The sequence below is a fragment of the Talpa occidentalis genome, unplaced genomic scaffold (genome assembly GCF_014898055.3).
Source record: "Talpa occidentalis isolate TD23 unplaced genomic scaffold, MPIMG_talOcc4v2.1 talOcc4.2, whole genome shotgun sequence".
Classification (NCBI taxonomy): Eukaryota; Metazoa; Chordata; class Mammalia; order Eulipotyphla; family Talpidae; genus Talpa; species Talpa occidentalis.
In genome coordinates, this window is record NW_023602073.1 from 140,924,976 (window position 1) to 140,949,299 (window position 24,324).

At 40.7% G+C, this 24,324-nt stretch overlaps 1 protein-coding gene across 2 annotated transcripts in view; it reads left to right on the top strand.

The window, feature by feature from the left end:
- UST (uronyl 2-sulfotransferase) overlaps window positions 1-22,816 on the top strand; it is a 261,891-nt gene extending 239,075 nt beyond the window's left edge. The window contains exons 8-9 of one of the 2 annotated variants that reach the window (XM_037520547.2): window positions 19,915-20,194; window positions 21,703-22,816. In XM_037520547.2, the coding sequence (XP_037376444.1) occupies window positions 19,915-20,194; window positions 21,703-21,802 (380 nt within the window). In that variant the 3' untranslated portion in view covers window positions 21,803-22,816. Of the gene's footprint in view, window positions 1-19,914 lie in introns of both variants that reach the window. The other variant, XM_037520548.2, reaches the window with a different exon arrangement.
- The last annotated feature ends 1,508 nt before the right edge of the window (window positions 22,817-24,324 follow it).

Consider the following 24,324-nt stretch of genomic DNA (forward strand, 5'->3'; position numbering starts at 1 on the left):
CTCACCCGGTGGCCAGGGATCGAACGGGCGCTGCAGAGGCTGTGGGCAGCTTCGCAACCCAGCGCTCAACCGCTGCTCCACCAGGGAGGCCAGTAACCCCTTAATTGCTGATACAGAAAAAATGTCTAGTCTTTGATGCAGTCATTCCCACTCTAGGAAATAAAATCAGACAAATGCATAAAAACTATTATAAGGATGTTCTTTACAGTGTAGTTTACAAGCGTAAGACCAAAATGGACTCATGTATCTAAAATGAGGAGAACAGTTAAATAAATTTTGGTGCATCCATTTGAAGACTTTCACACACATGCTATTACAATTGTGCTTTCAAGAATATTTATGACATTGGCAATTGAGGGAAGTGGAGCAGAAAAGGATCGCAAATAGCATTTACAATATGATAACAACTGTATTAGAGAAACTATATAGACACAGGATGCAATTAAGTTGAACTGTCTCAAAGTGTTCAAGCTGAGTCATCATCTCCCTGGGTGGTGGGATTACTAGTGATTTTTTCCATTTCCCAGCTATTATACAATAAGCATATCAAGTTATACATTTTGGAAAAAGGTCATTGACTTTAGGGAAATGTCTGATCAGATAAAACTTCCATGTGGAAGAGGGAAGCAGAAGCCATATCCACTAGGTTGCTGTGGCATTGCTAGGGTCACAGAGCACTGTTATTCCCTGGCTCTGACATGTGTACTTCTCTGCACACTCAGTAACATGGACTAAAAAGGGGCAAATAAGAACACCATTCTCTAGGGGCCCACGTGGACTCATGCAGATGCAACCCAGCCCTAAATGAAGGCACCTATGCCAGCTTCTCTCTATTCTTCCAGTCTCTTATCTGCAATTCTTTGGATTTCATCAAACTGCCTGCCATATTTTATCCAGTGGTCCTTCAAAGGTCCACCTTTAGATATACCCACGCAACCCTTTCTGGGTATTTGTAGGAGCTATGAAATTGATTTTTAACCCTGAAACACTAAAATTCCATGACTCTCTCCTAATCTCTCCAATAGTCTTAAAATTTTTATCTTGCCGAATGAACCATGGTGTGAGCACTATGAAGGCAGGAACTGGCTTCCTAGGCTTGAATCCTTGACTAGTTGGTCCAACCAGGCAGTTATTTCAGGAGGTGTAATTACATTAGGGCAGCTCGTAGATCTTTTCTATTGCAACATGACTGGCCTTAATCTGAAAACAAATTGACTTTGCAGTAGCTGACACGCCTTCCTCCCCGCAAGTCATCATAGTATTAAGATTAAATGTCAGTATCACAGTTTAGTCAAACCAGATGTGGACTGTACAGCTGTTTTCATGTCAGGGACTGAGGTTTAAGTATGTGTCCTTTATTTGTTTTTAATTGAGTGATTACAGATGGCACCTAATAAAGTCTTTATGCTATGATATCTTGAGGTCATTGATTTATTGGGTTTGGTAGGTGTGGACACTCAAATTCAGTTCAACCTCCCTCATATTCCATCGCCCAATTCTAAAGGAATGTGCAGATGACATTTGCCTGTTTGCTTTTCCTCTTGACTGATGAAGATCCTTTCTGAGAGGTAAATACAGCATGATTCAGGAGTGAAGTTCAGACTTCTTTGATATATTTCAAAAAAATGTATTTTCTGAATCCCTTCCAAATTAAGTGGGCAAAAATAAAAGCCATGGACTTTTTTTTTGGATATGTGTTGGCCATAACCATCACACCCTGGTGCATGTCAGTTGATTCTTAGGGGTTTTTTGTAAAAATAATGATTAATTATACTAAAATATTGAGAGGAGATTGAGGGAATAGAATGCAAAGATAAGATGGTATGCTTTTTCTCCCATGTGATCTGGACTTTTTATAGAACTGACTGTTGGACTCTTTCTTCTAAATGTGTTCCCCCTTAATTTAGAGTGTTTGTAAATATCCATCTGCCAAGACTAGTCAAGAAACCAGAACCAGGGTGCCAGCTGGGCAGGTGTTTTGCTGGGCTGGGCAGGCAGCTGGGACAGAAGGTACAAGAACCCACGCTCTGGGCATACCTGGTGGCTACAGCCTGGATACACGTCAGGAAGATGCCACAGAAAGGTGACAGCTTTGGGGTGATAGCAAGAGTGAGGGACATAACCCAATAGATACCAGCAGTTTCCTTGCTACATTATGAGTTCCACTCAGCAGCCAGGAAACTTCTTGCTTAAACATCCATGAAATCTCAGCCTCACATTGAGCTGCAGACCTTACACTCCATATTCATGGAGAAACACCTGCCTTCATGAAGAGAGAACTCCAGAACCCTTTCAGCCCCCTGGGATCAGCCCTGTGGAGGGTTTCACCTGACCAGAATGAACCTAGAAGGGCAGACAGTCCCTGTACACCCTTTGGGTGTCTCCACAAAGCCTCTGGCGAGTATTCCAGAAAAAAAAAAAAAAGGGAAGGTCAATGCAGACAAGGAAAGGACCTGGGAGGGCACTGGATCTTCCCAATACCAATTCATGGGCACTGTTGAGTCTTTTGATCCACACTTATTTTCAAATCAGTCTTGTTTGTATTTCATTATGTAGTTAAGTAATGTGTAATAATAGAGAAAATTCTGGCCCTATAATATCCAGTTATTATAGCGTTGGTCAGGGAGACTAAAAAATATTTATTCTTTTTAAAAATATTTTAGATGCTAAATTCATGAATTATTTTGAAAAGAAGGATTATTTTCCCAACCCAGGCAAAATGCAATGAAAGATAATATGCATAGGAAAGTGATAACCCTACCCAATTGAAACTTTGGGGAGAAAGAAATACATGGAGCATGAAAATATCATTTTGACATTTAAAGCATTATATAATCAATTCGAGATTGGATATAAGCAAGAAGCACTTTGAAAATTGTATTGTTGGTGAATATGTAGGTAGGGAAAGTTTATCTATAAATGCACACGAGTACTGTATAGGATATGAATGTTTACTTTCATTGAACCACCGGTTCTTCACATTTTTGAAAGAGCAGATCATCTGAAGTCTTGATGTCTGCAATTGCAGCACATATAATTTATGTGCTCTCAGATTGGAATCCTTCCCAGTCTGGTTGCCACAAATGTTTGGAGTCTTAAATTTTGAGTACATGACTTATCATATAGAACAAAAAGATGATTAATGAGCACTCCTTTAAAAGCTTTTTTAGGATGCTATCATTCAGAAGAATTCAAACTCTTCTGTTGCAGCTGGAAAGGTGAGCACTTTCCTATCTTAGTGGTAGAATATTGATGTTCTGAGAAACATATTTTCAGAAATATCATCATCATCATCATCCTTGTTCTTCTAGTTAACACTTCCTGGGAATTTACTGTGTTGTGGGGACTTTATAAACCCTTTATTATTCTATTTAATCCCATTAACATCCCTGCAAGGTAGATTCTATCACCTTGCCCATTTTACAGATAAGGAAACTGCCAACTTAGAAAGGATTCATGACTTCCTGGGCAGCTGAACTGACCCATGGAAGAGTCAGGATGTTGGATGCTTCTGGCACTGAGTCATTCTTTTGCCTCTTATGTAAAGAGCAAGCTTGAAACATGAAAAGCTGAGGGAGATGGTGTAGTTAATAGTAATTAGGGTTGTAGGAACTTTCCTTCTGCTAAATTTTTAAGAACCCTATGTTTCTGGAAAGCTTAGACATTCTGTTGAGATGATATTCATTGATATTCTGTTTTTCTTTACTGTATTTTTTCTGGGAGAAAGACTTTGTTAAGACTATGAAAATCGACTGTTTTCACAAAGCACTTGCAATGACTCAGTCTGGTTAACAGTAAAGTCATTTGTTTCAGTCATGTCAACAACTTCAGCTTCCATAAGGATTTTATGAATCAGGGAATGGAATTTAAGAAAGCAAACAATCCAGGGAAAATGCTTATTTTTCTAAAATAGCAAAGCAAAAATGGGAATCCTTTCCAGTCTAGTTGCTGCAAATGTTTTGTTGGAGTCTTAAAAATTCTGAGAGTACATAATTTATCATATAGAACAAAGAAGTGAGTAATGAGCACTTCTCTTAAAAGGCTTTTTCAGAGCCCTATCACCATCATAACAGTTGTTCAGATGAAAAATCTTCTATGATACATTCACTGTTAAAATTATAGTAAGTCAACATTCCATGACATTTACTTTTTAAGATTATCTATTGAAACATACAATCTACCAGAAATAAATACGGTTTCAAGTAATGAAATCAATCTTGTTATTCTGTTAAAATAATTATTGACTTCCATATGTTTTTACAAAACGCTTTGTTAACTATATCACTGAGGTGATGCCATTAATGTTTGTGACAAGCTCAAAAACTTCAATAAGCTCAAAACTTCTGATGTTAATATTCAGGGTCCTATTTTTTTTTCTTTCTTACAATTGCAGCATTCTTACTATCTGCTGTGTTCACTTTTGTGTCTACAGACCCCCACTCATGTGGTTTTTCCTTGACAATGATCGAAATGACTTATTTACTACTGCTGAAGTTCAAGTAATGAACTAATGGTGTCTGGTAGAACAGAAACAAGTTCCCTCTGTGCCCAGTTGGCACCATTAACTTATCAAAGAATCACATGTAAATATTTCAGGAAGTATACAAAGGGCATGATGGTCTGAAAGTCTTTGGAATACTCAATGCAAGAATTGGGGCTCATGTATAAGTGTCAATTTTGGACAGTAGGACATAGAATCAGAAACACATGCATGGGCACTGGTGGGCTGAGCCCTGCCATGAACACTGTCCTGGACTTGAGACAGAACCATGGTTTTCTTCGAGATACTCTCTACATCTTTCTTACTGGAGCTGGGGGGACACCAACTCTTTGTGCACATCTGATTTAAAAACTCTGCTATAAGGGCCATTTAACAAATTCATTGGTTTTTTTTTAATTTATTTTTTAATTACATTTTTTGTTTATTTTCTTACAGCATTTATTTTTGTACAATATTTGGTTTCCCCCCTCAGATATAGTCCCCGATGCTCTCCCACCACCATAGCACCCATGACCATCACCACAGTGCCTTGTATTCTTCCTTCCCCGACTTTGACCTCTTTTGCTCTCCCTGCTGTGTGCTTCAGATCTATGGGTCAGCTTGCAAGTGTTGTCTTTTTCCCAACCCTTTGTTTGGGTTCTTTATATTCCATCTATAAGTGAGACCATCCAATATTTATCTTTTTCCCTCTGATTTATTTTGCTCAACATCATCCCTTCCAGCTCATTACATGTTGTCACAAATGGCATGAGTTTATCTTCTTTTCATCACTGAGTATTATTCTGTTGTGTATATATGACATCTTCTTCATCCATTCATCTGTTTGGGGGCATTTGGGTTGTTTATATCTTGGCTATTGTAAATAGTGCTGCAATAAACATAGGAATGCAGGTTTCCTTTTGGATTAATGTTTTTGTGTCCTTTGGGTAGATTCCTAGGAGTGAAATCTTAAGGTAGATACATTTTTATTTTTTTTAAGATTTATTTATTTATGCATACAAGAACTGGGGTAGAGGCCCAGAGGTGTGGGGGGGGAGGGGGTGAAAGGATTCACCAGAGACAGAGTGGGGAACAGAACAGGCAGATTGACTGAAATATACTGCTGAGGGGCACAGTGGGCGAGTCAGGAGAGGTCTGCTGCACCATGTGGGTTGCTCGCTGGCCAGGAATCGAACTCGTGCCTCAGTGGTTGCGGATAGCCTCATAGGTTGTGTCTTAATCTCTTGCACCACCAGGAAGGCCCTGGTAGATCCATTTTCAGTGTTTTGAGGAACCTCCACACTGCTTTCCATAGTGGCTAAGATTCGTTTTGTAATCTAAGAGAAAAAGGTGGCACAGAGCCAAGCTGGCAGAGACTGGAAACTGGAATTGACCTTCCTTTTGCAGATGTAGAGAACTCTGCCATTTGACATGACTCAGTGGGTCAGAAATTGTCAATGATTTTCTCTTTTCTTCAAAAAGAAATGAGAAGGAGGAACATTTTAGAACTGAACACAGGACTCCGAATGTCTCTGTATGAGAACCCACAACCTCTGCAGAAACTCGGAGATCGGTTCACAAGGAACGCTGAGACTCAGAGCCATAGGGCTAAAGGCAGCGTGGCCAGGAGGCAGCCACAGCATAGACCAAGTAAATAAATCATTTAGTAAAAGCCACTGGAGAGGAAAGGTTACTGGAAAGCTGTCAATCAATGAGCCAGCTTATGTATGATCTTGCTAGATTGTAAGAGTCATTCAGATTTTTTTAATGTTTCCTTAACTGTACATAATTTGAAGAAGACTGTGACGTAACTAACTGGTTTCTATCATCATATCAAAATGAGATAAAAATATGGTATGGATTTAAAGTCAGTTCGCTTATTTGACTGTATGCAGTTGTTTTTAGAGCATTTCATTTCATGCCCCAATGAAATTAAAATGTAATGAATGGGTCACAGCTTTCTCATTTGTGGGTTTTTCTCCTTCAAATGTCTTTGCTTTGGAACGGATTTGAATCCTTGAACAGATTTTTGGAGATGTCTTGAATGTCATTCAGATTATCCTCTTTTACGCCCTCTCCCCGACCTGTCTTTAAAGCAGTTTCCCAGGTGAATTAATCAGATAGAACCTGAGGATTCCTAAGAGCACCTTTTCTAAGCATTAGCACCTCTTTTTATTTTAATGGAGGTAATATTGGTTCATAACGTTGGAAAGTGTTAGGTGGGCACGATTCAGATGTCTGGACACAGAGCATGGGGTCACCACCCAGCCCCTTCAGCATCTCTTCTTGGCTGCTGCTTGTTACAGGTTGGCTCTTCCAACACCACCACGTTGTTTCTTTTTTTTACCCCCTGCTCCCCACCTTATCTAAGATGAAAGATGGAGCATGGAGCACAACTCGGTGCTTTCAGGCTGTGTCCACTGAACGTTTCCTGGCAATCTGTCCTCACCCTTCCATCTAAAGTCTCAGTTTTCTGCAGCCGCTCAGTCACTGGCCATGAAAGTTCAGCTAAAAGTACTATCCCTGGGCCTCCCATGGTGGCGCAGCAGTTGAGCGCTGGGCTGCGAAGCTGCCCGCAGCCTCTGCAGTTCTGGTTCAATCCCCAGCAATCCCCAGCCACAGGCGAGGGTCCCACATGGCGCACAGACCTCTCCTGCCGTGCCCGCTGCTCCCCTTAGCAGTATACTTCGTCAGTCTGCCTGTTCTGTTCCCCGCTCTGGCTCTGGTGAATTCTCTCACCCTCCCATGCTTCTGACTTGTATAAATAAAGAAATAAATCTAATAAAAAAAAAAAGTACCACCCCTGACTGCTGTGACTTACAGCCAGCTGTCCATCTAACCCCTAACATGAGTCAGAGCTCTCTCCTTTTTTCTTTTACATGATGGAAGAATGGAGAACTTAATTTTTCTTATCAGAAGGAGCTTAAATTTCTTTTCTATAATACTAATATCACCCCTCCCCCACAACCTCTTTCTAATAGCACTTTTGCCCACTAGCAATTAATCATTTCAATATCCTCTCTTAGAAACCTGTCCCTTCTGCTGCCTAAAATCTTTTTATAGACAAGTTCCAGTTACAAACATAAGTTTATACAGTCAAACCTTTCAAAAGCATAGTGTGAAAAATAATGTTCTTTTCTTCCCAGATTGTATTTGTGAATTGTAACATGTATCTGTAATATCTTAACAAACTTGTACATTTGTATCAAACATTTACCATTTAGCATGGTTCTGATGGTGCCCAAGCATTTCCCCTTCATACAGTCTTGGAGCTACTGACTTGAGCTCCTAAAGTAAAAAAAATGGACCACCATCCTGTACAAATGGATGTTTCAATTTCCTCTCATTGTTCTTTCTTAGGATTTTGCTTAAATCTAAGGCAATTTGAAGCTTTTAGATAGACATGCTGTCTTATACAGGATGCAGTTGAAAATCTGGTATCTAACTACAAGAGAAGAAGGAGGAGATAGAACTGTTAATTTACATCCTCTTAAGACCTGGCATTATAATGTAAATTTAATTTTAAAGTAACATTACAAACTCTCATGCTAGAATTGACAGCATCCTTAGACCTTCATCTCACACTTTCCTGACTTGGGAATGGTTATTTTGAGTAGCACCTCTTATTAACTGAACTCCTTAATGCCTGGGCAAGAGGTTAAATATCTCACTTATCTACATGTTTGGCCTCCATGAACAGCTACTTCATTCAAAGCCCTTCAAGGGTTTATCAAAATCTCACCATGTTTAACATTCCAGTGAGAACATTCAAGTTGTTGGTTCTTGGGTCCCAGCACTGGTTCATCGAGGCTGATCACTGTGATAAATAGAATGTTAGAGCAACAACAACAAAATAGACTATATCCTGTTCATGCATTCAGCATGAATGATGAAAAAGAAAAAACTGGGAGTGTATGTGGTGGCCCTGTGTGAGTATCCAGTTTATAAAATCCAAGCATAAGAAGGTGTTTAATCACTATCTTTATAGCCTTCATATGGTATAATTGACTAAGACGTTCTTGTTTGGTCAATGTTTTATAAGCAGCCCTGTTCTCTTCTTGTGATGCTATAGTAGATGTATGACTTTTAAAAAGTTCTTTGCATTTTAAAGATTTATTTAGCATGATATTATATAATATTAAAAAAATTGTGTTCAAGTTTAGGAAAATTACATTACATAAATTTGAGGATCTCCGACAAAAGAAAGCTAATAATCTTTTAAAGCAGGCAGAATTAAAGATCTTAGTATTTTAAGAAGAAATTCATGACTCAACATATAAAATTATCATTTATCTTAGGGAGCCCATCAAAAAGACACACAATCACTTATGAACAAGGACGTTTATCTTGTATCATTTAGAGACATAGAAACTGAAAAACAGCTCAAGTATCTAATAGTAGCAGGCTGGTTATGCAGCCTATGAAACATCCATAAGCTGAAGTGTGTAAAAAACACATTGAAAAATATCTGTTACTCTAATAGTTAATACTATAGGCAAATGCTGAGATCAGTTAAGTTTTAAAAGAATATAAGACTCAATAACCAGTGTAACAGACATCTATTTTACAGTTCATGTACAAAAATAAGAAAAAGACTAGAAGGAAATATATTACTACAGAAACAAATATATTACTACAGAAACAAACTTGATTTAAAGCCATTTTAGTCTTTTTCTAAAACTTTATCATATATATTTGCATATGAACATATACATATATGTAAGTATTGTGTCACTATGGTATGTCTAAATTGATGTGCATTATAATTAGAAAAACATTATTTTAAGTAGTGAATTATTTTTCTAAGAATTAAGATTTGAAATAAAAGCTTGTAAACTGCTTAAGAACTTTATTTTGACCTTAAAATACTTAATCTAGATAAATAGCATGGTCTACACAAGGCCCTGGAGAAAAAAAATAATAGAGCAACATTTAAAAGATGAGACAAAGATTAAAATCAGAATTCTAAATAATAGAATGATGAGAAAAAGCTGACAAATAATGTAGCTATTCTATTAAATTTCTGCATGTGGAAGTAAGAAGTAGAAGTGTTCTATATCTACTTTGGAGAAGAGTTGAAAGTGAGGAGTTAAGTTTATTTTTAATGTTCCATGTAATGGAATAATGAGAGAGGTGATGTGAAAAATGAGACAGAGATCGTCCGTGGACATGCCATCATCTACAGGGCACCAGATTGCTGGGGTGTCAACAGTTGGCTTCAGCATCATCAGGGCTAGATGTGAGGAATAGAAAGAAGAATCTTGCATATAAAGTAAAAGCTGAGCTTGTGAGACTGTCAGATGCCCAAGGAATTTGCACAGAACTATTGGGTTAGTGTTTCTCTTGACCTTTAAAAAAAAATGCATTTGGTCAAGATGTCTTCACCAGCCATTGATGAGGGTCTCCATGATATGATTCCAAATAAAATAACGAAAGTACAGAAAGTAACAAACACATTTCTCAATAATGACTTAGAATTTAAAAAATGTATTTCCAATAAAAGAATCGTTTTAAAAATGCCACAGCAAGTCTTCCAGTACATTTTTATTCAGAAGTAGATCTTTTCAACCAGAAATGTTTGATTCAGTTGTTGCTGTGAAAACAAATCCTTCTTTTAGTACCATTCTCATGCCAGAGCCAGTGTTTCAATCGCAAAAAGCTATGCAGAGGACAGCATGCTTGTGAAATTAGGGTCGTATATACTTTCAAAGAAATAGAGCAGCTTTTTGAGGAAGTGGTTCATGGTGCCAACACTGAGGAGAAAAGGAGCAAGTTTCCCCCAACCCATTGACCAGAGCAGCCGAGTAAGTGGGGCAGTTGGGACCAGCCAAACAGGATGGAGTTTCTAAGCCCACCGGTGGTTACTCACAGCCCAGCAGTGTCTGAGGAGGAAGAGATGAACACTGGTGCTTCTTCCAGGCCTGGCATGTTTAAGTCTAAGCTTTCAGACCTGAGTGTGATTGACACTCCTGTATCCAAATCCTCTGACTTGTTCATGGAAACCACAGGTTCAGAGCCCTGCCTCAGAACCTCTGTGGCAGTCTGTGGGGGGCAGGGTCCCCTGTGATTCAGTGATATTAAGCTTATTGGGCTAGCTGGTCACCTGACCTTACAGAGGGACATGAAGGTGACTCTCAAACTCACCCACCCCTTGGTGATCCACCCCTCCTTCTCGTCCCTCTTTGTGCATATTCAATGCTGCAATGAAGCAGGGATTTTTCAGATTGCCTGGGAAGTTCCTGGAAGGATACTGACTTGTTTCCCTCTTTATTATTTGCTCTTCCTCCTTAAGAAGGGAGCCTGTGTTTTCAGCTTTCAGCAGTTTTCTTATTCCCTGGAATCATGTTTTGTGCTTAGTAGGTGTTCAACACAGAGCTGATGAATGAGTGGATGAAGGCCTGGCAAGAAAATCATGAATTACCACCACCTCCCCCCTCTCCGGGGATTTGGGCAGATTCTGAGAATAAGTAGCGTGAAAATGGATCTCCCAAGAGATACATGGGAGCCCCTCAGGTGGACCACCTGCGCCTTCAGATTTGACAGGGTGGGACCTCGGGTGGCACCCACCGAGTATGGGTTCTGGAAGCGCCTAATTCCCTAATGGGCTGGTCGCTGGCTTTCTTCCCACGGGGACCAAGTGCCGGGTCTCTGTGGGTCCTGGTGACCCACCCCACATGGACCAGTGGCTTTTCTTCTGGGCTCCTTTCACTGTGCTCCTGCTTCCAAACGTCACAGTAAATCAAGAGCCTAATAAAGACTTCATTCTTTTTCATCAAAGGAGCCTAGCATTTTGAGACATTTAAAAAAAAAAAAGTAAATCATGTAACTTTCACTTGGTTACATAGAGAAGTTTGTCTCAAAATTCAAAGTGAGCTCGATTTAGTTTTAAATTATTTGTATTTCCAGATCTGAAAAAAAAGATTGAAAGAAAAAAAGGGGAAAAAAAAAATCTCCCTGTTGACTTTGCCAACCCCGCGCAGGGAGCCAGCCATGAAGTACTTTTTGTTCTTTTCTCTCCTAATTGCCATACCTCCTAGAAGCTGGTCTTAACATGCCATCGATCACCCCAGTGGCAAATCTGGTGCTGGCTTTCCCAGCCCCGCGCCGCGCTGTGAGCCCCGGGACACACATTCGTGTCCAGGGGAGCCACCACTGGGGAGCGGAGGGTGTTTGATCTGTGTGGATTCCTGTATAATTCAGGAAGTGAATTTTCTCTCCCTGTGACAAGCATGGTGTTCACGTGGCTTTGGGTGCAGGCTGTGCGGTGGGGGGTCTGAGGAGGACACGTCCTGTCCGGCTTTCCTTGCTGTCGGGAACACCCCAACCTCACACCCCTAACCTTGACTTCCACCACATCTGTCTTCTAGGAAAAGGCACCTCATCATTTGTGCTGGAAATTTCTGGATATCATCTAGCCTGAGATGAGGAAGCCACAGGGTTTTAGACAGAGGGCTTCTGGAAATGGCCAGGCCTCCTGGTCACCCATCAGCTTCTCTGAAGCTGAAGAATTATCTTTTAACGATGCTTATTTTTTTCAGTGGTAAAATTTGACCCTACTTCTGGTTGTTGTTAAACTTTATTCATTTCTGGTGCATAATCTCTGTTGGACCAGGTTCAAACAAGCCCAGATTATTGGGACAGCAGGACTGGGGTCAGGGTGGACTGGGTGTTCACTGAGATCCGGAGAGCTAATGCCAAAGTGCATTAGAACAGACTGAAGCCAGCGGAGAGGTTTTGCGCTTTTGCATATGGTTAACCATGTCGGAGGTCATAAAGCGAGGCCTCTGTCCTCCGGTGCAGCAGCTGGGTTTACACAGTATTTCCAGAATGTTTATTCTGGCCCAAAGCCAGGGCCACATCGTTTTTCCATTATGCATGTTTGAGAGATGAAGAGAGGGGAGAAGGGGACTCAATGGGGCAGGTCTATCATTTGCTTTTTATTTACATTAAAGGGACTTTTAAGAGTTCTCAGGATTATGAAGCAGTCCAAACATGTCAGTGCACAGAGGTAGAGAGAGCCACTGCTTTTGCAAAAAACATTCATATCGTGGGTAATAAAGCAAAATTAGTTCATGACCTCAGCTGGATGCCAGGTTGGAAGCCTTGTGTTTATCACTGCTCAGTTTCACATATGAACAGGTTACTGGTAAGTGACATGTATCCACATTCAAAGGTTAAACTCCCAGCATTTGCTTGGGAGTGACTTAGAAGGAGCAATGAGCTGGGAACCCAGAACCTTCCACCAGCACGTGATCTCCATGCACACTGGGCACTGAGTGGAGGTGTGTTTCCAAGAGTAAAGTAGGATTTTTTTCTTTGCAGTCCTTTCCCTGAGAAGCCAGTTTTCTGAGGATACAAACCAATGGCCTGGCTTAACTTCTGCCAAGAGTTTGAGACTGGCAGAGTCGCAGTTAAATTATATACATGGCAGAGCCTTTCGTGCTGGGGTCCAGTGCATATGATATGAATGATTTTCTTCTAAATGAAACATTTTCTTTGGCTAATGGGGACATAGCATTAAAATATACCCAAAGGATGGCAGATTAAGTCATCAAACCATATTAATACAGCAAATGTAGGTCACATAGGTATCTTTTTGTGCCAACGATGTTTGGATTTCTTTAGCTAATGGTTATTGCAAATAATATATGTGATATAAATTCACTAGAAGGATGCAATGTGTGTTGTGTCTTTCCACATAGGGATTTATGTTGGTGGCAAATGCCCCTTATCATGGTATTTCCTAAGCTTTGCTAAGTACATGTAAGCTATCTGTCACCATAGCCTAGTGTTCTTCAATGAAATGGCTAAGATTAAGAAAAGCAAATATAGTTACCTCTCTGGACTGCCTCGTAATCCTACACTACTGCATAAAGGAATTTGATTTCTGGAAATGGAAAGTGTGTTCAGAAAGGACCTTCAAGAATTGAACAAAAACAATAGACGTATAGTCAACATCAAAAGTTGCCCTTTGGATTAATCCAGTCCCCCAGATGATTTAACATATAGGTTTCATATCAACGAATGTTTATTGAGGGTCTTTTTTTTTTTTTTTTTTTTTTATTTATTTATTTATTTATTTATTTATTTATTTATACAAGCACTGGGTACAGGCAGAAGTGCCAGAGGGTAAGAGAATTCACCAGAGCCAGAAGCCAGAGCAGGGAGGAGAACAGCCAGACAGACGGACGGAGGACACTGCTGAGGGGAGCAGTGGGTGCAGCAGGAGAGGTCTGCGCGCCATGTGGGACCCTCGCTGGCAGCCAGGGATCGAACTGGTGCTGCAGAGGCTGCGGGCAGCTTCGCAGCCCAGCGCACAACTGCTGTGCCATCGGGGAGGCCTGACAAATGTTTATTGAGGGTCTTTTTATACCAGGCATGGAGCTGGGTGCTGGAGAGCTGAAAATGGAAAATGACACTGTCCTTTTCAGTCTGAAAACATTTTTGCTGGCTTGCAAGTTTTCACCAGATCCTTCCAGACTTACCAAAGCATTCCCCTTGACTTCGAACACTCAACTCCTTCTTTTCAAGCCATCTCCTTAATGCCAGAATACACACAGGGAAAGGAGAAGCTGGTGGTTAGAGGTTGCCACACAATTTGGAAACTAACAGCCAGTGATATATCAAAAAGGTATTAGATTGGAAATTAGAAAACCCACTTTCTAGTCTCAGAACCATCACTTACTGGTCAGACAGCCTTGAATAAGTTTGGCGATCTCTCAGCTCTTAGTGTCAGGAGGTTTCATGGAATGCTGTGAGGACTATGTAAAAGTTAATCCTCAGAGCTCTGTGCAAACGAAGGTGATGGTGCAAATAAAAGGGATGCTCTTCTGATGGACTAGGGAGGAGGGGAGAGGTGGTTGAGCTGTTTATTCTACTACCTTAAATCTTTCTTTTTTAGATTTATTTTATTTATACAAGAACTGGGGTACAGGCCAGAGGCGTGGGAGGGTGAGAGAATTCACCAGAGACAGAATAGGGAGCAGAATAGGCAGACGAACCAGAAACACTGCTGAGGAGAGCAGCGGGCGAGACAGGAGAGGTCCACCACGCCATGTGGGTATCTCCCTGGCTGGCCAGGAATCGAACCTGCACTTCAGAGGCTGCGGACGGCCTCACAGCACGGTGCTCAACCCTCTACGCCACCAGGGAAGCCCTACCACCTGTAAATCTTTAGTCATTCAGAAAGCTGACCCAGTTCAGCAGGCTCCCTATTAACCTCAATATAATCTTGGCACTTTTTTTTAAAGATTTATTTATTTATACAAGAACTGGGGGCTACAGGCCAGATGTGCAGGCGGGTGAGAGGATTCACCAGAGACAGAGTGGGGAGCAGAACAGGCAGAAGAACCGAAAACACTGCTGAGGGGAGCAGTGGGCGAGACGAGAGGTCTGCCGCACCATGTGGGTATCTCCCCAGCTGGCCAGGATTGAACACACACTGCAGAGGCCATGGGCAGCTTCACAGTGCTGCACTCAACCACCTGCACCACCGGGGAGGCCCTTATTAAATAATAGAAACACATAATCACAACTTCAAGCTAAACAAAACACCCAGGAAGATTTCCTGGAATGAATAAACTTGTTAATGATGATTTTGTTAGTTTCAACATCAACACTGTGGGTATTAACTGACTTTTCCATTTGGACCAAGAGATAGCATAGTCCAGTTTTCTTCTTTAAATGAACTCTTTTAGTCCTCTAAATTATCTACTTACTAGCCATCTCCTCTAAAATGTCTGCTTATTTCCTGTAAGACCTGCTATAAGTCTGGGCTTCCCAGTTGGCATGAGGAGTAGTGAGTTTCCAGCCCAGATATTGATCACTATTATGCACTGTCATCTTGTTCAAAAATATGTGAGGAGCAGTGATTAGTTTGCTCACCTTTCTGCAGCTAAAATAACACAACAAAAGCACAGCAGTGGATTATTTTTATGGACCCTCTTGCTTCTACCACTTTCCAGCTGTATGACCTTGAACAAGTCAGAGTCTTGTTCAACCTCAGTGTCTTCATCTTTAATGTGACTCTTTCACTGAAGAGTCATTGTGAGGATTAAATACAATTTTGTGTATAAGTACTAGGTTAGTGCATCGTTACACCATAGTCCTCACTAAATGTATTTGTTACTCTGAAAGTACACCACAAAGCATCAGGTTCAACAGGAACCTGTTAACAAATGATAAAAGCAGTTAACAAATGATAAAACTATGATAAAACAATGTTCTTTTCACTTGTACTTTACTAATATACACTCACTTTTGGCAAAGCCTGTGTGACCTGCTCTACCCTCCCACCAACTCCTATCCCCAGATGCCAGGAAGAGAGTTTTATCACCATGAATGAGGAGTTGCTTTAAAACAATTCACCCAGTTCCCTAATCTTAAAGATGAAAACATAAATCCATCATACAATCATGTTTTAAAATCTTCAAGAACTACGACTGTCTTGACATTAATAATCTTTTAGAACAAGTCAACTCAATCCATAATATAGACCAACATTTTGCAATCAATTTGTCTTGAGAACTAGTCATGGAAGTAAAATTCAGTGGAGACTTTGCTTGAATGGTTTTGTCAACAATTATCCTTAAAGGAAAATAGTGTTTAGGAAAGTAGTGTTTCAATCTTAAGATAAAGATCTTTAAGACCCTGCAATAGAGCAAATCTCAATTTTTTTACAAATAAATAGCTAGATTTACTGCTTTTGATCTTCCTCCAGAATGAGGTAGGATGACCCTCTTCTAAAGTTCAGGTACTGCATAAGGCCCTCCCTTTTCATAACATGCAAATCCAAGTCCTCCCCTCTTCACTGTCTCAATGCTTATGACTATACTTCTACCACACATAAAATAGTCAAGTTTTATATTTATCAATTACATCTGGGACTAATACTTACTAGATAAACAAGGTATATGGAAGATTATTGAAGGAAATGCTGTTTATTGGTTTCTCAACATCAGGGTTCTTAACAGATCTATAAATGCTTAAGATGCTCATATATAGGCTTCTAGAAGTCGATGTGCTTCTCTCTATCCTCCTTAGCATGAGCTCAAATCTTCAAAAGGCTTGAGACCTCTACCCTAGATTGTAGTGTAGTCTTGACCAAGTCAGACTGGTTGAGGATTGAGTTCCTGGAACACACTTTTTTCAGCTCACAGCAGAATTTATGCTAAGGATGTTTTTACAATGTTGCTAATTCCATTGCAGATTTTTCTTGAGAAACTTCATAGAAGGTATTTCTCTATAGTTTTATAATGAGTAAGAAAAATAATTGTGAATAGATTGTTCTTAAGTGAAAAGCAATATACAATTAAGCTAACATTTTTGTTGGCTGCTAGAAAGTTTAGAGTCAATTGCTCCACCTGTCTCCTGTATAAGTATCAACAGTTAAGTCTCTGATAACATGTGTTTTGTGTTACTCATCATCGGGTTTTGAGGAACTAATAAATACCATGCTTTTCCCTTCTGGGTTCTTAACTAATCGAGAAATAGATACCAAAGACAGACAGAGATCTAAATGTCAGCCCATTGCCATTTACAGATAGGTGGGAAAATGTGGCTTGTATTGTGTCCAGAAGTGGATTAGTAATACTCTGAGTTAGACAAGCTTGCCCACAGAGTCCAAGGCATGGCTGGAAGTCCTTATCTCTTCTGCAAGAGGAAGTGACATCTGCAGACAGACACACTCCCCAGTGGGGAGAGTTTATCAACCCCTTCTTGAAAATGCACAATTGCATAAACCCTCTGACCCTGCCTTTGGTCTACTTCCTTGATAGAGGGCCTGGGGTAAGAGGCCAGGTCTAGGGAGCTACTTCCATATGTGGTAGGAGAAACCATTGCCCCCAATACTGACCTTTCTCCTTTGCTCTTACCTGCCTTCTTTCACCTTTTGTTCAGTTTCCTTAACTCAACTAATTGCAGCATATGTGTTTTGATAAAGTTCTTTACATTCTTTTTGGAATGAGTTGGGCTAAATAATTTTACTAAAGAATGCACTTTAAAATACATTTCTTGGTATGAGATAACAAAACCCTACACAGTTTAGAGTTCGCCAAGAGGAAGAGATTGTAGGAATCTGGAAATAAATGAATTCTTTTTCTCATGCCTTATAATGTTTGACTTAAAATTCCTTGTGACTTGTCTGTCCTTAACACCATTTTTAAACTGTGTTTTAAAAACCCAAAGGGATATTTACCCTTAAAGCCTATTAACGTGTCTCATCTCAGATTAGCTATAGTTGTTATCAGCAGGGAAGATGGATATAAAAATGTTCTGTCAAGAGCCCATTTTCAAAGACACGATGCCAAATTCTTTAACAAGGATTCTCGAACTCATTACCTTTCAAGAGACTCAATTTGAAATAATGAGCAATACCTTTATTTCAAAAATATCCAGAATAATAAAAAAAATTTTTTTAATTAAAAATATAAAATAAAATGTTAGACCGTGGGGGAAAAAAAAATCCAGAACATACAATGCGCTCCTACAATTCAACAACAAAAAGTTAAACTACCTAGTACATAATAAGCAAAGGATTTTAGTAGATGTTTCTCCAGGGAACATTTGCAAGTGACTAACAAGCAAATGAAGGAAGCTTTGCATCATTAGTCATTAGTGAAATGGAAATCAAAACTATAATAAGATACCACTTTATACTTACTAGGATGGCTATAATAATTAATAATGATAAGATAATGTAGGGTAAGGTAAAAGTATCAGGCTTTTCTGCCCTCCCGCCATTAGGATAGATGAGGGAACCCTGTGGTCCTGAATGCATGCCTGATGGCGGGCACCTGGAGTGGGCACACCTGGGCTGAGAGACTGAGTTTAAAAGGGCGGCACCATGGGGACGCCAGCAGAAGCCGAGAGAAGAAGAGACGCAGAGAGAGAGCCAGAGAGAGCCCAGATAGAGTGAGGATTTGCTGGAGGCTGGGAGGACTGCCAGCCTCCCGGCCCCCCAGTACCCCTGCCTGCCATATGCCTGGTAAATCTAAATAAAAGCCTGCAAAAGCCACTGAGGAATCTTGACTCCTCCACCCGGTCTGCTGGATCAGAAAACCTGCACCGTGTCCATCCTGCCCCTACAGATAATAAGGAAAATAGCAATAGAAATCAGAAACTTCATAGATTTGATAGGAATGGAAAATGTTTCAGACACTGAGATTTTTTTCAAAGTGGTTTTTCAAAAAGTTAAATATAGAATTCATACCTAGGTATCTCCCCAGAGGAATTAAAGGAGATAGAGACTCAAATAAATACCTGAACACAAATATTCATCACAGCAGTCTTCACAGTATCCAAGAGGTGGAAACAACCCAAGTATCCATCAATGAATAAATGAATAGACAAGTTGTGACTTAGTCATATAATGAAATACTATGCAGCCATAAAAATGAATTGAAGTACTGATTATGTTACAACATGTGTGAACCTAAAAACATTATGCTAAGTTTAAAAAGTCAGAAACAAAAGAACAAATACTGTCTGATTCCACTTACATAAAATACCTAAAACAGGCAAATTCACAGAGAAAAGGTAGATTAGAGATTATCTGGGGGGTAGTGAGGAGAGGCGGGGTGTGAAGAGCTGTTGTTTAGCGAGTCTGGAGTTTCTACTTGGAGTGATGAAAGAGTTTTAGACGTAGTGGTGATGGCTGCACAATATAATGAATGTAACTAATTTCACCATAATGTACACTTTAAAATGGTTAATATTTTATGTCACATATATTTTTCTATAACCATTATGTATGATATATAAGATGTTCTTACTAAGCATTAATATAAATACAAAATTAAGCAGATTTTAGCTATGTATTTTACCAGACTTTTAAAAATCATTCGAAATATGCACCAATTTACACATTTTAAATCTATGTAAGGAATCTAACAGTCGTTCTCTTACTTTTCTTGACAAATGTCTCTTGAAACAGTGAAATGCAAATGATCCAATATCAAATTAAACTATCAATAAAACATATCAATTATTAAAATGAGACCAAGATGATTATTCATAGATTGTGGTGAAACAGCTGTTTCCTGTTTTTCCTTCTAAAAGTAAAGTCCTTTACATGTATGATAACAAGGAACAGCTGAAAAGCAGGTAAGTTTTATTGTTCGATAGGACGTATAATTTAGATTAACAATTGGATTGTGGTCTGACTGCATAGTTCACATCCCATGAAAGGAACTTAGAGAATTTGTGTTTAATCAACTAACATTGATATTAACACCTAGAACATGGTGAAATCTCTCCAAATACTGTTGAGACACACTTTTCCCTTCCATTGCTTGGAAGCTGAGTTTCTTTAAGAACTACCAGTTCTTAACAAAATAGAACTACCACTGAAGCAGGTGATACAGGCTTCAGTGTAATCCCCTTTTAAGCTGAAGCAGTACACACGATGGCTCACATGCAACCTGGTTCTTTTCCAGAGCATAGGAAACTTGGAAATATGACTGTGACCGTGAAGAAGACTGTCCCGTCTCCTGAGGCCGTGCAGATTCTCTACCAGCGGATGAGATATGAGTATGAGTTCTACCACTACGTCAAAGAGCAGTTCCACCTGCTCAAGCGCAAATTCGGACTGAAGTCACACTCCAGCAAGCCCCCTCTGAGACCCCAGTTTTTTATTCCCACTCCACTGGAAACCGAGGAGCCAATTGATGACGAGGAACAAGATGACGAGAAGTGGCTGGAAGATATTTATAAGAGGTGATGCCGGCACTGTGCTGCCTCCATTGGCTTTATCTCCCTTTTCCAGAAAGTGTTTTGTTTGGGGAAGAAAATTCCCAAAGGGACTACATGAATGCTCCATTGCATTAAAAAGAACAAAACATGCCCACAGGTTGGGGTCATTGGATGGGAGATGCCCGGTTTTGCGGGTTTATTTGTTTTTCCTGGCTCCTTGGTCCTTCCCAGATATATTAGATGGTTCCATCACAAGGCCTCTGCTAATAAAATAGCTCCCCCCACCCCACCCCCATGTGATGAGAGAAGGGGAAAGAATGCAGCCCAATAATTTATCAGTTGTAAAATGACTTATAAAAGTATTACCTCAGTGGTAGGAGACACCCAGACTTGTATATTTCAGTAGAAGAAATACAAAACCACTTCAGAAACCAGGGCATCTACTCTCGAAGGATCTAAGAGAAGGTAAGCCAGATCAGGACATCAAAAGGGGTACACTCTGCTCTGCTCCATCTCAGGGGACATTTTCACCTTGGGCAATGTACTTATTATCTCTGAGAGAGACAGCCCCACCAGTCCAGAGCTTTGAGTACCTTTCAAGGTCAAAGTGCATGACAAACTCCATTGAGACATTCCATTTCCAAGCACCATTGCAACAGAGATCAAAGTGACCTGCCAGGAAAAAGACTCTGTTGTGTGAGGAAGAGTGTAGACAAGACAGATCCACTCAGGAGGTCAGGTGTTATCAGGACACTGGTGTGGTCCTGCCCTTTGCACCCAGTTTTTTCACTTGTGTCACTAGACACCCAAGCACCTATTTAGATCTAGTGCTTGACTCCTGTAGCAGAAGCTCTAAGCCTGACCACGGTTGATGCACAAGTCCAGCAGGCATACCCAGTGGCAAACTGGATCCCATGGTGCTTGGTATCAAACCTTCTAGTCCCTTACGAGGTAGCATTCTTGGTAATAAAAAAAAGGAAGAAAGAAATGGGGGGGAAGGGTAACTGAATTCCGTGCAGGAGGCAGTAGAAGCACATACAGTCCCATTTCTTACCAAAGCTGCTCACTCCTGAAAACACTTACTGTGACATCAAGAAGAGAAGAAGCAGGAGCTTCTGGGTAAGAGACTGTTTGCCCAGATCTATCAGCAGGCCACTGTCCCCCAAGTGATCTGTGCAGAGGTTGTGCAGTCCTGTCACTCTGGATCTCTCTTCCCCCCACACACACTCCCTTCACCTGCCAACAACCTGTGATGCCTTGATTCCATCATGAGAAGCCTCTTGCTTCAGATTCTGAGATCTTTAGCCACCTACCTGTAAAAACACACATATTCCTAGGTAGAGCGCAGACAGCCGGCTGAAAAGCATGGGGCAGATGGCAATGGCAGGCAGGATACTGGCAACAAATTTTCTCTCCTTCAAGTTTTCCCCTAGAGCCAGCCCTTCAAGAGAACTAGCAAAGTGTGAGTTGGGAATACTTACCAGTCCCTTAGACGCTGACTTTACACGAGCAACACATTTTCTACTTTTCAGAAACCAACAAGTCTCTCTAGGATTTTTTCTTCGTTCCCTAAAATTGGACCCTAGCCAAGATCTAAAGCAAGTCCTTTGGAACCTGTCAAGTGGGCACTAGAGCTGCTTTAAAGTGACGTGTGTCAGAAGGCCCCGCCCCACGGGAGTTCAAGGAAGGCTGGGAGCACCAGGTACAACGTCCAGTGTGTCCGGCGTGTGGCCGCTGTGGGGCTCCTTGCTGCCTCGGAGAACTGGGGCAGGGAAATGACTAACGGAGATATTCTTAGAAGGGGACGTTCGCCTTGTCCTGTTTGAAGAGACCAGACCCTCTCCTAGGCATACGTTCAAAAGTGCCCCTCCCCGAGAACATCGATCCTGTTCCAAACCAGAACAAGAAGCCTAGGACCTTGTGAGTCATTTCTATGAAATTGCATATAAGGAATGGGAATTAGTTCACACACGGTGCAATCTCACTATCTGAAAATAAGGCTGAGCTGGCTGAATGTCGTTCTGTGCTGTTGTCCAAGCATCGGTCATTTTAAAAACTGCATCCCCTTGGGCAAGTTCAGGAGAGCACTTCCACCTGTGTGTTCAAAGGCATTTCTTTTCAGCTGTGCTCAAGGTGACATCACGACGAAAGATGCAGTTTACTTGCAGGCCTTACTGTCACTTTGTCCCAACTACAGCCTGTGGGCCCCAAGGTCAGGGGGCTTCATTTGTTCATTTGGCCCATGTGACAATATTTCTTTGGCCCTGAGCCCAGCGTAGTTTGTACTTCATGAAATATATTGTACATTTTACATAGTTTAATTTAAAAAATACATTTTAAGCTGATAGATCTTTGACTGCCTTATTTATTATAAACTTTCAGCACATTCCAAGGTTTTAGTTACTCAGGAAGGAGTTAATTAAAATGATTTTATTTTGGTCTGATGGATGTTTTTTAAAAGGAAAATTGTTATTATGAACCTGCAGCCTACTTTCCTTGAGTTTCCTTGTAAATCTTTTTTTTTAAGAAGAAAGAAAAAATGGTGTTTGACATTGATGGGAATTCAAAAATATATATGGAACTGAAACATTAGCTTAGCTAAAATAAAAGCAATCTGTGTTCGAAATGAAGTGTTCCTTAATTTATTCCTTACCCGTATAAATAAATGAATATAAATAAGTTGAATTTTTTCCATTCTGTCGATAACTGGAAGGAAAAATGCCTGCAGTTCTTCACAGCACCCCCAGGGCTCTTGATGGACCAAGTTTTTTTCCACTGAGATGTGATTTGGGAAAAGATGTATTTTTGAAAATCTATAAACTCTCCTTTTGTGATGAGATAAAACCAGAAAGGCTGGCTGGAAACACAAGCTAGTCTTGCATTTATCTTGTTGTGTAATGAACTTGAAAAAGCTGACTGCAGCTATTTCCACTGACTGGCGTGGTCCCAAGAGCTTCAGCAGAGTCAGAGCCCCAACAGCACCTCTCCATGCTCATGAGGAAGGGCAGGCAGTGCTCCCCACGCCTCTGACAGTGCTCTCTGGCCCCACTCTCAGATGTGCGGCCTCCAGAACCGCATGATTCCAACCTCCCAAGTGTGCGGTTTTGATCCAGAAAGACAACCCCCCCATGAGAAATTTTACTCCTGAATTAAATGAAACTTGCAGAAAATGAGGGAATCCCCAATCTTCTATTGGCCACTACATTCTAACATGTGACTGTTTAGTAAAAGAATTTGAATCGTGCTACTAAATGAAAAGAATGATCGGGTGCGGTAACCACATGCTTTCCTGCAAGTAAAAATCACAGCATCTGAAACTGCAAAGTGATAAGCACGTACCCGTCTCTAGCTTTTCATTTGTTCTTCTGTAACACAGTCACATGGTATCAGGCCCTGCATGAACTTTAAAGCCCAAAGGACTAAACAAAGCCTGGACTCTGCTCCATCTGAAGTTGCGGGTTTGGTCTGAGCTTCTTTATAAAGGTGTTGTTACCTGGGAGTTGCTCCAATGAGCTCTTTCACTTTAAATGAACTGTACAGGAAAGCAATTCTCTGGGCCAATGTTGTGAAATTCCCTTCAAGCAAAAAAAGCAAAAAAAAAAATAAAAATAAAAATATAAGGCAGGGGGAGCTATTTTACTAAATAAAGGGTTTATGTTACTAAAATGACTTACTTCACATCTGATGACAGAGAAACTGATTTTTTTTAAGTATTTTGAATATGCCACAAAAGAAAAGCCTATTTTAAACTAAAACCAATGTAAAGAGTCTGTTAAAAGCACAGGGAACTCTCTCACAGCTCAGCAGCCATCCTGGAGGAGCCCAGTGTGTGATGGGCTGGGGCAGCCACGGCCGGGTTCCTCAGCCAGGGAGGCTTAACCAGCAGAAACATTTCTCAGTTTTGGAGGCTGGACGACAGACCGAGGTGTGGGCAGAGCTGGTTTCAGCGGCGGCCTCGCTCCTTGGCTCGCAGATGGCCGCTTCCCCCTGCCTCCCAGTCTCCCCTTAGGGCTTGCTCATGCCTGCGCCCTAATCTCTTCTTAAGGACACAGGCCTACGGGATGGAGACCACCCTGGAGCCTCATTTTACCTTAAAGGCCTCTGCAAAGGTCCTGTCTCCAAATACAGTCACATTCTGAGATGCTGAGGATTAG